This window comes from Protopterus annectens, chromosome 10.part0, assembly GCF_019279795.1.
Source record: "Protopterus annectens isolate FY-2018-M chromosome 10.part0, PAN1.0, whole genome shotgun sequence".
Classification (NCBI taxonomy): Eukaryota; Metazoa; Chordata; order Ceratodontiformes; family Protopteridae; genus Protopterus; species Protopterus annectens.
The window spans coordinates 1,714,887,563-1,714,902,873 of NC_056744.1; the positions used below are offsets into that span (position 1 = coordinate 1,714,887,563).

Consider the following 15,311-nt stretch of genomic DNA (forward strand, 5'->3'; position numbering starts at 1 on the left):
ATGCTATTAAGAAATAATTCTAATAGTTTCTGTTGAAAAAGTCACAGCTGATGTTGCATGCAGTAAAAAGAAGGATAAAACCTATTGCATGTTCCTTTCAGGTACCAGAAACATTTGATGATGTTACCGTCTCTTTCTCGGAAGAGGAATGGAAGATGTTAAGAAAACAAGACAAGATGCTTCACAGGGAAGTGATGGTACAGAACTATGACACCATGGTTTCTGTGGGTAAGTGTAGTCCCATATCAGGAGAGTGAGTTTGTATAGAAGGCCCTGTTAAACTGAAGTCCCTTTTCCATACTGCTGAAAATATAATGGGTCACAGCTGTCATGTTTTTGCGGAAGGTAAATACTTCATTGGGACATAGTGTGTCACTAGTCCTATCTCCTCTGTTGTCAGATTTCACCTAATTCAGATGATATGAATTCATTAGTTAGTTAGTTGAGTAGTTGTGCTGGACTTTTCATATGTTCTGTCTTTTGATAGTAAACCATCATTCTTTTGTGGTACAGCGTACATTACCAAACAAAAAAATAACTACTTAATGGACACCTTTGCCTCACCCCTTCCATATTTTAATCTTATCAGTCAACCAGTTACCAAAAAAAATTTATGTTTATATAATGACTTTTTGAAACTTGTATCTCCAAAACTGTAACTCAAATATTTCATGCCTGCATATGTAAAAGCCCTGCTAATATCACAGGACAATATCTTACCTTCTCTCTTTTGCATAACAGTATCTGTCAAATCCATAGTCAAACTTAAAATTTCACTTACTTGCTTTTGTGCCACACTCAATGCTACAGCAGCTGAAATGTCCCACAGTCTTCCTGTCATCCTTGTGCTGTTGTAATAAACATTTTGTAATCCATATTGCATAATGCTGTAGGTTTTCAGGTTCTTTTATCATGTTGGAACAATTTTCCAAATAAATGTGTCACTATTTTAAGTACTATATCATCTGTAACCTTGTCTCTTAACTGTTCATTAATTACCTAACTTAAGTTTCCTTTTATCTTCTGCTAGGTTCTTAACAAAGCTTCTACTCAGTCCTATCCTTCCTGGGTGCAATATCCTCAATCACTAACCCTAACACAGTACCCCCTCCTCAACCACTAACTGTGTGTGTATGTGTATGTATATGTGTGTATATATATATATATATATATATATATATATATATATATATATATATATATATATATATATATATATATATAAACTGCCTTCCAGTTTATAGCCTGCTACAGACCACCCTCCCAAACCCAGGAACCCCACTCGGCCTTCCTGAGAACACTGGAAAATTTGAAGGTCTCTCCAAACACCATTATATTGGGCGACTTCAACTACCCAAACATAGACTGGGAGCATTACTCTAGCTCCAACACCCTAGCCCAAAGGTTCCTAGAATTTATAAACTCAAATGCTATGGAACAGCTTGTTACCACTCCCACAAGAGGGGAAAACATACTGGACCTGATCATCACCAACATGGGGACTCTATGCTCCAGACCAGAAGTGTATCCCTCACTGGTAAGATCAGACAATAAACTAATCTCACTAGATATCCACATCCCGACCTCAGCCCTGCCCAGAAAACCACAGTGAAAAACATCTCTAAAGCAAATTTCACACTCTTCAAAACCGAGATGGAATCCTTCAAAGCCCCCAGGCCTGTGGAAAATACTGCCCAGACCATAGAATCCTTTATAAACGCATTCTATGAACACCTTCAGGAATGCATGGATCATGCAATCCCAAACAAAAGCAAGACCCAATCCTCCAAAGGCAGGTGTCCTGTCTGGTGGACCCCAGCCATAAACAAACTATACAATAGAAGGAGGAAGCTACTACATGATAGAGCAAAATCCCAAAAAGGGAAGGCATCTCTGATCAGTATTAGCAAAAAACTACGGGCACTCATAAAAAAGGCCAGCTTCGAGAGAAAAATTGCACAGGACACTAAGGATAATCACAAGGCTTTCTTTAGTTATGTTAGGAACCTGGGTGGGAATTCCCAGATATGCTCAGAATTAGTCCAAAATGACAAAAAATACACCGAACCCACAGACATTGCCAACATCCTAGCTGACAGGTTCAGCGCAAACTTCTCCCCCCCCTTCCCCACCAAAAGGGCAAATATGTATCCCAGCAGAGTGCTGCCCCCCGACATCTCAGATGCTCAGGTAAGAGCCGCCCTTTCCAAAGCAAAAAACACAGCATCAATGGGACCAGGCAGTGTCCCGGGCTGCGTCCTACATGAACTCCAAGAAGAACTAAACCCAAACATAAAACTACTGTTCAATCTCAACCTTACTACAGGATATGTACCCAAAGAGTGGCGTACAGCAACAGTGGTCCATCTCCACAAAGGTGGTGCCTCAACGGATCCTGGAAACTATCGCCCCATAAGCCTGACTAACTTGGTCTGCAAAGCTATGGAAAGGATCATCATGGACCTCATAAATAAAGATATTGGGGACCTACAGACACTGGATCCTACCCAGTTCGGCTTTGTTAAGGGCAGATCCTGCCTCTTAAACCTGGTCGATTTCTTTGAAACAGTCACCAAGGCCATTGAAGAGGGGAAGGTGGTCCACACAGCCTACCTGGACCTCGCAAAAGCCTTCGATGCAATACCCCACTCAGGCATTATAGATAAGCTCACCAGCTTAAATATAAACCCCTATGTCACTAGATGGTTTGCAAACTGGCTCAAGGACAGAACCCACATGGTTAGAACTGCTGGAGCCATGTCAGACTCCAAACCAGTTAAAAGTGGTGTCCCACAAGGCTCAGTCCTGGGACCTCTCTTGTTCGGTATATATTTCTCGGAGGTACAGGCCAACACGGAAGGACTGTGGCTGACCAAGTTCGCAGATGGCTGCAAACTGGGCGCCATAATCGACTCTCCAGCCGACACAAGCATCCTCCAAAAGGGCCTCATAGAAACAGACAACTGTTGCCAGAGCCATGGCCTCAAGCTAAACGCCAAAAAGTGTATAGTCATCCCGTTTGGCAAAAACAAAGTGCCCACAAATTACCACATAGATGGTAATCCATTAAGTACGGAAGAAGTAATTAGGGACCTGGGGACCCAAGTTGATAGCAATCTCTCATTCGACAACCACGTGGCCAAAGTGGTTAGAAAATTATTTTATATAGCCCACCTAATCATGAAGAGATTCACATCTAGATCAGGGGAGGTCATCGTGCCTCTTTACTCATCCCTCATCAGGCCCATAATTGAGTACAATGCCTCTTTTGGGATGTACCTTACCAGACACCTGCAGCAACTGGAAAGACCCCAAAAGTACCTCACCAAGAGGATCAAAGGGCTCAAACAGATGCCATATGCTGCCCGGTTAAAGAAACTCCAGCTCTGCTCAGTGGCATACCGCCTGCTCAGAGGCGATCTGTGCCTGACGTATAAAGCCATGTCCAACCCAGAATTAATGGACATGCTGCACCTCAGAAAATCCAAATCCCGTCGAGCTACGCGCTCGAGAGACTTGAACCTCAGCACTGAAATAAATAGGACATGCTGGAGGGACAGATTCATAACCCAGAGGCTCCCTTCACTCTGGAATAAAATCCCAGTCCAGGTTAGGCAGAGTCCCTCATTGACTGTCTTCAAGAGGAATCTTGATGAGTGGATGGGAGATCGTAGGTTTACCCCGGGTATCACTTCTGTGTCACTGTTAGACAGAGGCACAGTATACTAACCTCGAAAAAGGGCATAGCAAAATTAATTTAAAATGGGTGGCGAAAGCCAAACACACTCTGGCTAGGCTTATAAATGCCCTAGGGCAGATAGCCTAGTATGAACCTATGAACCTATATATATATATAATTTTTTCCCTTAACTTGTTCACTAATTCTGTCTGCTTCCCATTCGGTTTCTCTTTAGCACACCTCCTTGTACATTTTGCCATGCTATACGCTACACCCATTGCCTTCTCATGTTTCTCTGTCTTATAAAACGCTTCATCAGACAGGCATTCTGTTACGTTGCTGGTACTGGACTAGCTATGCTTGTGAGCCATTTTAAGCCTAGTCAGTTTCCCTTTCAAAGGTAGAAGCAAACCCTGTTCCTTTATTACTGTGAGGTATAGACCTTGACTGTTATACCACCTCCACGAGCTTTCATTTTATTCCCACAGCACTGTGACAAATTATACCACCCCCCCAAGAGCTTTCATTTTATTCCCACAGCACTGTGACAAATTATACCCCCCCCCCAAGAGCTTTCATTTTATTCCCACAGCACTGTGACAAATTATACCACCCCCCCACAAGAGCTTTCATTTTATTCCCACAGCACTGTGACAAATTATACCCCCAGAGCTTTCATTTTATTCCCACAGCACTGTGACAAATTATACCCCCAAGAGCTTTCATTTTATTCCCACAGCACTGTGACAAATTATACCATTTTATTCCCACAGCACTGTGACAAATTATACCCCCAAGAGCTTTCATTTTATTCCCACAGCACTGTGACAAATTATACCACCCCAAGAGCTTTCATTTTATTCCCACAGCACTGTGACAAATTATACCACCCCAAGAGCTTTCATTTTATTCCCACAGCACTGTGACAAATTATACCACCCCCACAAGAGCTTTCATTTTATTCCCACAGCACTGTGACAAATTATACCACCCCCACAAGAGCTTACATTTTATTCCCACAGCACTGTGACAAATTATACCACCCCCAAGAGCTTTCATTTTATTCCCACAGCACTGTGACAAATTATACCACCCCAAAGGCTTTCATTTTATTCCCACAGCACTGTGACAAATTATACCCCCCCCCCAAGAGCTTTCATTTTATTCCCACAGCACTGTGACAAATTATACCATTTTATTCCCACAGCACTGTGACAAATTATACCACCCACTGTGACAAATTACCACCCCCACAAGAGCTTTCATTTTATTCCCACAGCACTGTGACAAATTATACCACCCCCCCACAAGAACTTCCATTTTATTCCCACAGCACTGTGACAAATTATACCAACCCCCCAAGAGCTTTCATTTTATTCCCACAGCACTGTGACAAATTATACCACCCCCCCACAAGAGCTTTCATTTTATTCCCACAGCACTGTGACAAATTATACCACCCCCCCACAAGAGCTTTCATTTTATTCCCACAGCACTGTGACAAATTATACCACCCCCCCACAAGAGCTTTCATTTTATTCCCACAGCACTGTGATACAAATCTCCAAGTTCACCTCTAAACTAGAAGCTGCGATTCTCACAAGTTCTGCCTTTATGACATTCATGTTCTTTGTGCACTTTTGATTAATTATTCATGGGAAATTTCAGGGTAAATTCATGTTCTTAAACTACAGTTTATGTCAGATCTGTATAGCTTATTTGTATTTTGATGATCTGAAAACTAATTCCTATATGTGGCACAGGCAGTAAATCAGTTGTCCTTGTATGTTTAATTTCTCAGAAATGCAGATCACTTTATACTTGGATGCAGTACTTATAAATATGGTGGGCTTTAGAATGTTTCCACATCTGGATCTAGCACAAGGTATAGTCTTTCCTAAAAATTTGACTTGAAGGAAAATTCAGTAGAACTTAAATATTTTTTTTTATTGTATATTTGTATTTGTGATTATTTTATTGCATCAACATCACTCTTATAAGATGTTAATGTTTAATCTAAAATAACTGACATGGGGCCTGCCATATTAATATCATCTGGTTTTAGTTCTTTCTTGTCTTTTTCCCAAAAATCTATGTTAATTCTAGCATAATTCAAATAAGAGGACTTAAGGAAGTAATGTTGTCTTCACATCCTGTTGACATAATGTGGCACTAGCATGAGTCACAGTCACCTTCTTCACTTTCTGTAGAAGGAGTCCTTGCATTTTTTTCCTTCCTGAATAACCATCATATACATTTTTCTCCGAGCTTATTTTAAATCACAACAGAAAATGTAGCAAAATTGTAGGTTTATGTAAGGACTGTTAATTCCAAGAGCACTAACAGACTGTCCACCACCTCACTCTTCCTAAGGTGTTAAAGCTGTAAATGCAGCTCAGAACTGTTAGTTGACTTTTCAGGGAACTGGTTCTGCTGATCTTTAGTTGACATTTCAAGGAACTGGTTCTGCTGATCAGCAATGTGCAACAGGAAGAGAAGTATTTCATTTATTTTTTCCTAAATGTTGGACAATTTTACTGTTTTTAATGCATCACAAATGGTTTTACACATAGGTTCATAGGTGTGTATGAGGCTAATAGCCCCGGAGCCTTTACAAGCCTAGCCCAAAAAAAGAATTGCCCAGGCACCGTGCCACCCGATGTTAGTTCACAGTGCCCATATCCAGCAATGCAACGGGAATGATCCCCGGAGCAAACTTTCTGTTATCCATCCGCTCGTTAAGATTCCTCTTGAAGACGGCCAGTGAGATGCTCTGCTTGACATGTATGGGAAGTCTATTCCATAGCATGGGCAGTCTCTGAGTGAGGAACCTGTCCCTCCAGCATGTTCTGTTGATTGTGGTAATGAGGTTGTGATCTGTGGAGCGTGTGGTGCAGGGGGTTTGGGATTTCTTTAGGTGTAGCATTTCAAGTAGGGCTGGGTCGTTTGTAAGTCAAGCAGAGATCACCTCTTTCTCCTGCTGCATTGCTTAACTCTTCATTTGTTATATTGCAGTGTACTAGCACATCATAAAAAACACTAGATATTCTCTGTGCCGTGTGCAATTTCTATAAAACTGCTGCAGCTGGAGAAAGTAATCTCTCTTACATGTGGATCACTAGGAAAAAAAACTGGGCAAATATTATGTTTGCTATCTTTTTAGATGCCTGAAATAAAACATTGTCACTGAAACTTGATTTCTGCAGGACAAATCATGCCATCAACCAATGAAAAAGCATTTTCATTAGCGGGGAAAACAGAACCGGAACAACACACCAAACCTGGTTCCAAAGCAACACAGAGTTGAATGAAAGTTAAGTAAAAAGCAGCAACTCTGCAAGTCAGTTCTGTACGATGCAGGCACTTGACCTGTTCCCAAACAACACAAATTTGAATCTAAATCTTGAATGAAAAGGCAGTCAATCTGCAAATCAGCTGTAGATAAAGTAGGCACAAATACCATACAGGAAGTATAGTCCCAGCTTAGAGATACAAACTCCTTCTTCAAATAAACGGTAGTAGATGCGAAAAATTCACCACAAAAAGCTTTAATCCACAGATGTAAAACGCCAACAAATACAAAACACCAAATTTTCATTAGCGGACCGGAGTTCCGCTGTGGCAACCCCTAACCGGGAAAAGCCGAAAAGACAAACATCATATAAAGAGTGTATAATGTGCCACATTATTTGTTTGCAATCCTTAATATCATACTAAGTTAATAATATCATACTAAGTTAATATCAATGCATTGTCACAGTTTTCTGTATCATTTACAGAAACGTTTTTTCTATTTTTTCTTCATAAATATGAAGACATTTGCTAACTTTCATGGCCCCCATGTGACAGAACTGCCCACATCAAGACTGTTACACAGAAAGAGGGACAGGTGGCAACACTGTCACCTATGTGCAGTGGCTTGGTTTTTCTATCTCTATGAATTAAAAACAATAGAAAACAGTTTTGCAGCAGTTTTCAAAGTTTTGTAGCAGTTGCTGATGTCAGCAGAAATAATTGCCTATATAAAAGATTTTTGACAGTACCTGACAGGAAAAAAACATACATATTCCCCCACCTCTGTGGTATGTCATGCAGGCAGAAACAAATTCCGCTGTCAAAGCACATGAGAAGTTAATCGTAAAGATAGGTGTGCTTTTTCTTTATTTCTTTCCAAGGCAAGGAAGTTTTTTTTATTTTAAAGTACAGGCAGGTGTCTGACACCTAAACAATACTGGAACCATATTGGTGGCAGAAAAGAAATAGACTGTAGGACAGGGTGGACTTTCCGTTTAAAAAAAAAGATTTTAAAATATTGAAGAGATTCCAAACAGTGCATTAGTTCATAGTTTCAGCTATGTAGTTCAGCCTTAAAATGTTAAGGGTACCCAAGAAAAAAAAAATCTTCAACTTCAGAAAAAAAAAACTTTCATTTTTTTCATACAGCCTGACTTATAAAACTTGGTCTACTTATCATTGGTTTAATACTGTAACTCTTCATATCCGTAGACTCAACTGTTATTTGGATAGAAAGGGAACTTTTCTTAAAGGTATTCATGAAACTGCAAGATGTTAACAATAAAACATTGTGCAGTTCTTTTACAGTAATGATTTCATACTGTTACAAAATGGAATACATTTGGAGAGGGCCACGGTGGTGCAGCGGTTAGCGTTGTTGCCTCACAGCAAGAGGTTCTCCCGTTCAATTCTTGCCTGGAGTGCCTTCTGTGTGGAGTCTGCATGTCCTCCCCATCGTCAAGTGACATCTAAAGACATGCAGGTAGGTGCATGTCTGAATGGGTGTGCCTTCTTTGAAGGTAGGGCTAGCAACTCGGCACCGTAAAAATCCATTGCCAATCATTAGCGAACCGGAGTTCTGCTGTGGCGACCCCTAACTGGGAAAAGCCAAAAGAAGACACAAAATGGAATACATTGTAATTCTCTTAGCTGAGTATGGGTGAGTATGACATGTTTCAGACTGACTACACATTCCTAGATGCCAACGTTGAACAAGTGTTCTATGCTTATCAGTTATGGTTGTCTTATGTACTCAATTTTTGTTCATGCTAGGTCAAAAGTATTGGTGAAGAACATATAATGTTTTTTTTTTCTTTGCAGGATTCCAAATCCCCCCAAGAAAGTTATTCTTGCTACTTAACGAAGGTAATGATCCGGAGCTGCAGCGTAGTGCTTTGGAAGGGGAAAGCATCACAGGAAATAAAGCTGATACAGAACACAATCTCAACAGTAAGTGAACAACTCATGAACGGTGAATTGTAGGATGTTGTTTTGTACAGACCTTGCCCTTGTCTTTGTAAAGCTAGGGAAATTATGTATAAAGAGAGAGCGAGAGAAAGACGAGGGGTTAAAGGGATCAACAAAATAATGAAAATCCAGGCGAGGACGTTAAAGTTAGGGTCTTTTCATAAAGCATTTATGTCCATGAAATTGCCTGTAAGATCAGAGTTGGTGGATGTGATGGAAGGTGGGGACATTCTGGTAAAAACTACTGACTTTTTTCTTTTGGCAAAAATCTGGTAAAATTGCAGAGTTTATATTATGTAGTCAGTGTTCCGATAAAACATTTTCATGGGCTTTGGCATAGTAGATCACATTACTAACCCATCAGAGGTTTCAGGTTTTGAACTCCTGGATCCATTTTTTTTAACTAGTGTAGTATTATAACTGATAGACTTTTATGTATTGTGTTTATTTTGTTGATCTCTTGATCAGGTAAACCCACTAAGCATGCCTTTTTCAGGTCTGACCAGGGAGAATTGTCTCTCTGAATGATTTGCTGAACGTCATGAAGTTACTAAGAGGAAACTGTGGGGATAATCAAACCTAGAATTGCTGGATAAAAATTATTTGCAGCTCATAGCCTTCACCTCCTGTGCTAACATGCCATTTAGTACTATAAACATTGAGAAATGCCAATGGGAAGGATGTGTGTGCTGGACAAGTTAAGTTTGTAATCAGTAACTCAATATAAACCGCAAATTGTCTTGAATAATTTAACCTCCAGAGAAGAAAGGTGTTTGAGAATATTAACTGCATAAATGGGGCAAAGCCTCTCCTTTGAGAACCTCTGAAGCTTGCATGCCTCCTCCCTTACTTGCTTGACCCTGTGTTATGCTTCAGTTGTTAGATGTAATTCTACCAGGAGCTAAGCACCCCTTATCCCTACTGTTAACCAAAAACCCTGGAAGACTACCAAGATACTTTCTCCAGCCATGAAGGAGAAGTAATTACTAAGGAAACCCTACAAACCAGATACCGGTGATGAAATCAGCAACCAAGTTATGACATTCAAAGGCCCCATACACTCCTCCTAGAAGTGAAGTGTAAAATTGAATGTAACATTGTAACTACCTCAAGGATCAGGCCCAGAACCTCTTTGAATGTAACATTGTAACTAGCAGACCACCACAGGGATCAATGCCGGGCCCTCTCTGAATATAATATTGTAACCAGTGAAACAACACAGGTATCAGTGCTGGGCTCTATTTGAATGTAACATTGTAACTAGCAGAACACCACAGGGATCAACGCCGGGCCCTCTCTGAATGTAACACTTTAACTAGCAGAGCAGCACAGAGATCAGTGCTGGGCCCTTATTAAATGTAATAGAGCAGCACAGAGATCAGTGATGGGCCCTTGTTAAATGTAATAGAGCAGCAGGGAGATCAGTGCTGGCCCCTTGATAAATGTAATAGAGCAGCACAGAGATCATTGCTGGGCCCTTGTAAAGTGTAATAGAGCAGCACAGAGATCATTGCTGGGCCCTTGTAAAGTGTAATAGAGCAGCACAGAGATCATTGCTGGGCCCTTGTAAAGTGTAATAGAGCAGCACAGGGATCAGAACCAGGCCCTCGCTGGATGTAACATTGTAAGTAGTGGAGTACCACAGGAATTAGTGCCGGGCCCTTGCTGAATGTAACATTACTAGTGGAGAACCACACTGATCAGTTCTGGGCCCTCTGCAGTTTGGCTTTTATTTGTAAAACATCCAAACCAAAATCCCAGAAATGTGATTGATCAAGTTTGCTGATGACTACAAGCTGGGAGCTGTTATCTTTTCAACCCCTGATACTAAGCTGCTCCAACAAGTGCTGGAGTATACCCATAGCTTGTGTACTAAACACGATAAATGTGGAAAAGTGCAGCATTGTACATTTAGCAAATCTCTGCTCCCTCTTGATATTTTACATGTTCTACCCCTGTGGTCATAAGAGACCTAAGAACTTGTAGACTTGTATCACTCATTTGATCATCACCTTTCCATCTTAGTCAGGAAGTCCTCAATCCTGCCCAGTTAATTAAAAGAGTATATCTTCAAGATCCAAAGAAGTCATTTTAGTCCTGTATATTTCCCTTATTGGACCCATCATTGAATGCATTGCCACCATTGATATGTACAAATCCAAGGCTGAAATAAGCTTTAACCAAGAAAATTAAAGACCTTAAAACCTTCAGCTTGATTTGCACGACTCTTCTTATACCAAGTAGCCTATGGAATGCTCACAGGTGACCCGTGTCTCACTTTTTGAGGCACAGAAGACCCATTCCTATTTGATCCCAATTTCTTCACAAAATCAGTGGCTTTAAAACACCTGTACTATGGACCTAAGTCTACACCAAGGAATAGACAAGACTTGCTGGTGGGATATTTTCTTAATGCAATGTGTTCCCAGCCTAGGGAATAAGTTATCACTACAGGTTAAGTACTGTACTAGTTTTTTTGATTTTTAATGTTATTTTTGATAACTGGAAAGGAAGACAAAAAATTTACAGCAGGATTATTATGCAAGGCCCTGCTCGGTTTAGGATGCAAGAGCTATTAAGTGCTTGTAGAGGGTGGAAAGAACTTTTTTAAATGTGTTTGCTTAAAACTGTGTATGACTAGGTATGGTCACCATGACCAACTGCCTAGAATTGTCCCTATGGTTTTCTTCGTATGTTTTAGGTACTTTGTCAGATTCAGCCTTTTCTACTAAGTGTGAGTTGGCAAACCTCTGGAAAACCCAGTTCTGAGAAGTGTTCTAGTGTGCTTTGCTAAGTTACATGTTATATAAAAAAAAATTCTAACCAATTCCTTGTGCCAGAGGATTTTTTTTCCTGCTCACGCAGGTTATATCTCAGTCCTGTTGTCACTGATTTTCTACATTCCTATGCCTTACATGTAAAGTGTCCATCTGGCAGTCATGTCAACCAAGACTCATACCAGCATTGTCTTTATTGCCCTCGGGAATAGCACAATATAAAACACTAATATAAATGTCAGAGTTTCAGCGCTTCCTTATGTCATTATGGAACATATAAACATGGTCTTTCTTGTGGTCTATGTGATGGCAACTGTTGAAATCGTTTCATGCAGAAACCAGCAGGAAGGTCCACCTCACAGTACTGGATATAGAATGTAACACTGTCACAGACAGATACTGAGAGGGGAGATCATGGATGAGCTCTCCTGTTCGTTACGTTTGCTATGAAAGTAGCTGGTTTCCTAATGCTGGCTCAAGTGTTGAGTGGATGCTTTTAAACCTGTGTATTTCAGCTCTTTCATGTTGAATTCATCGATTGCTTTTTACATTGGAAATAATTTCCAGAATAGTTTCTTTTATGTTTGCCAACAATAATTCCAAGCATTGGGACTTTTTTCCTTACAACTGTACAACCATCAAATTATTGTATCTATAGCTGTATCAGTATCTATCAGTCTATCTGTCTGTCTTTCTAATGTATGGGTTTACTGAATATATTCAAGGCTTGGGTCTTTCAATTATAATCGAAAGACTCAAATGTCAATGTTTAATGCATCTACCAATGCACCAAGCAATAACCTCAATTCATGCAAAATATAAACAAGGGGCAGGCCATTTGCTAATTATAAATATCAACTCTTAAGATTTCACAGTATTGGAGGAAAGGGCATATTTCTCAGTCCTGAGAATTGTATGATCTCACACATCCTTTGACCCAATTTTATTGACTAAACTGTTATCAACCAAAATGGCATTTGACTAAATTCATGGCTCATAGATTTAACAACAGATACAGATATAGACAAAGGATGTGCGGAGTTGAAACTCCCTACATGGTGGGTTCATGTTAGATTATTGTGATTGTTTAGGAGGTGCTAAACCAGTGTTGAAGCTGGGATTTGAGTTCCAGATTCTGATAATATGAGTTAGAAATGCTTTTGCTTATTTTAAAACAACAGAGTAAAATAACTTTATGATTGGGTAATAAATCCATAATATTTAAAATGGTTAGACAATGCATGTGTCTTGTTATGGTTGAAATATCTGCCATATTTTTATGTCGTGCTAAAATGCTGATGATTAATCTATTTTAGGTGGGAGACCCCTGCTACATCACCTAACAGAGAACTTGCAGCAGTGTTCTCAGCCTGTGAAGGACTCTGACAAGCTTCATGTCCCTCCTGTATTCCAGTTTCACTCGGGATTTAACTCAAGCCAGACCACTAAAAGTGACAATGAAACACACCAGGTACGTCACTCAACAAAGAATGTGCAGCAGTGTGCTCAGATGGTGAAAGGCTGCAGAAAGCGTCCTCTCTCTCCTGTGCAGCTACTTCACTCAGGACTTGACTCCAGCCAGATCGCTGAAGGTATCAATGAAACACCTCAGGTACAACACCTGATAGAGAACCTGTACCAGTGTGATCAGCCTGTGAAGGGCTCCAACAAGCATCATCTTCCTCCTGTATCACAACTGCACGCAGGATGTAACCAGAGCAAGAGCTCTGAATGTGACAATGAAACACATTACCTGCATCACTCAGAGGACCGGCAGCAGTGTGCTCAGACTATGAAGGACTACAAAAAGCTTCATCTTCCTGCTGTATCACAGTTTTCCTTGGGACTTGACTGCACCCAGAGCTCAGATGGTGAGAGTGAAATGCATCAGACACATCAGGCCGATGGCCAGCAGAAGAGTGGTCAAGCTGCAGAGGACTTTGACACGTGTCCTCTCATATCTGTGCCACAGGTTTGTAACAAGAGCTCTGAATGTGGTACAAGTGTTACTGTACAACAAAGTCAAGTAGTAGAACAGAGAACGTACCTAGTAGAAAAAATATACAAGTGCATTGAATGTAGTAAGAGTTTTGCACGAAAGAATGATCTTCTAAAACATCAAAAGCATGAGATGTGTACAACTGAAACACCATATAAATGTCCTGAATGTGATAAGTGCTACACGACAAAGTATTCTCTGCTATATCACCAAAAGATTCATACGGGAGAGAACCCATTTAAATGTACTGAATGCAGTAAGTGTTTCCCATTCCACAGTAGCCTGGTAAATCATCAGATCATTCACTCGGGTGTAAAACCGTATACATGTGCTGAATGCAGTAAGTGCTTCTCATGGAAAAGTCATTTGATACGTCATCAACTCACACACACGGGGGAAAAACCATATAAATGCACTGACTGCAGTAAGTGTTTTACACAGAGAAGTAGCTTGTTAGACCATCAAACAACCCACTCTGGGAAGAAACCATATAAATGTACTGAATGCAACAAATGTTTTTCACGTAGTAGTAACCTTAAACTTCATCAATCTATTCACAAAGGAGTAAAACCGCATAAATGCACTGTATGCGGTAAGTCTTTTTCATATCGATGTTATTTGAATCGTCATCAACTCGTTCACATGGGGAAGACTGGAGAGATAGAATCAGCAAGAACAGGAGAGTAGTACTGTTGGAACTGAAGTTATACTGAAGTCTTGGTGAGTACCTTCACATAGGGCACCCCGTTTTAAGAAAGTCTCACCAAGACGACACTGACATACAGACAGCATCTCGTATAGCATATATCATAGAGAGGGGTAAGATAAAAAGAAAAACAGTTGGGTGCAGAAGCCCCAGGATAAAAAAATGCCCAGTTCTGGTGTGCACACTGGTGCTAGGATGCACAATACCTATTGTGTTAACTTTACTCGGACTTTGACTTAGGAATGAGGTCCATTCCCATCATGGTATTAGAAAACCAAAAGACTTGGAGAAATTAGAGTAAAACCTCATAAATGCACTGTATGCGGTAAGTGTTTCTCATATCATCTTCTCTTTGTCGATGATTTAAAGCTGTATAGCTCATCAGATGAGGAACTGAAAGCACAACTGCAAAACTTTTTTTAGATGATATAAGAATGTCATTTGGTCTTGATAAATTTGCAAAAGCAACCTTTAAAGCATGAAAACTGCAACACCAGGAAAACATCAGTTTGGGACAAGAATGTGATATAAAAGAACTTGAGCAAGGAGGAGTGTATAAATATTTGGGAATTGATGAAGGATCAACAATAAAACATGAACAAGTGCGAATAAAACTTGGTAAGGAATATTTCAGTAGACTTAAATTAATCCTGAAAACAGCACTGATATCTAGGAATAAAATCCAAGCTATAAACCAATTTGCTCTTCCTGTCCTTACTTACAGTTTTGGAGTGATTGACTGGCCCCAAAATATGTTGGATAGATTAGATAGGAAAACAAGAAGGATGCTTCATGCTCACCAAATGATTTATAAAAATCATTGCATACAAAGATTATATATTCCCCATTCCAAAGGAGGGATGGGCCTCCTTGAAATTGATTATATGT

At 40.2% G+C, this 15,311-nt stretch overlaps 1 protein-coding gene across 1 annotated transcript in view; it reads left to right on the forward strand.

The window, feature by feature from the left end:
* LOC122813953 (zinc finger protein 480-like) overlaps positions 1–14,818 on the forward strand; it is a 100,143-nt gene extending 85,325 nt beyond the window's left edge. The window contains exons 4-6 of the mRNA XM_044086497.1: positions 102–228; positions 8,795–8,923; positions 13,035–14,818. Of these exons, the coding sequence (XP_043942432.1) occupies positions 102–228; positions 8,795–8,923; positions 13,035–14,404 (1,626 nt within the window). The 3' untranslated portion in view covers positions 14,405–14,818. The remainder of the gene's footprint in view (positions 1–101; positions 229–8,794; positions 8,924–13,034) is intronic.
* The last annotated feature ends 493 nt before the right edge of the window (positions 14,819–15,311 follow it).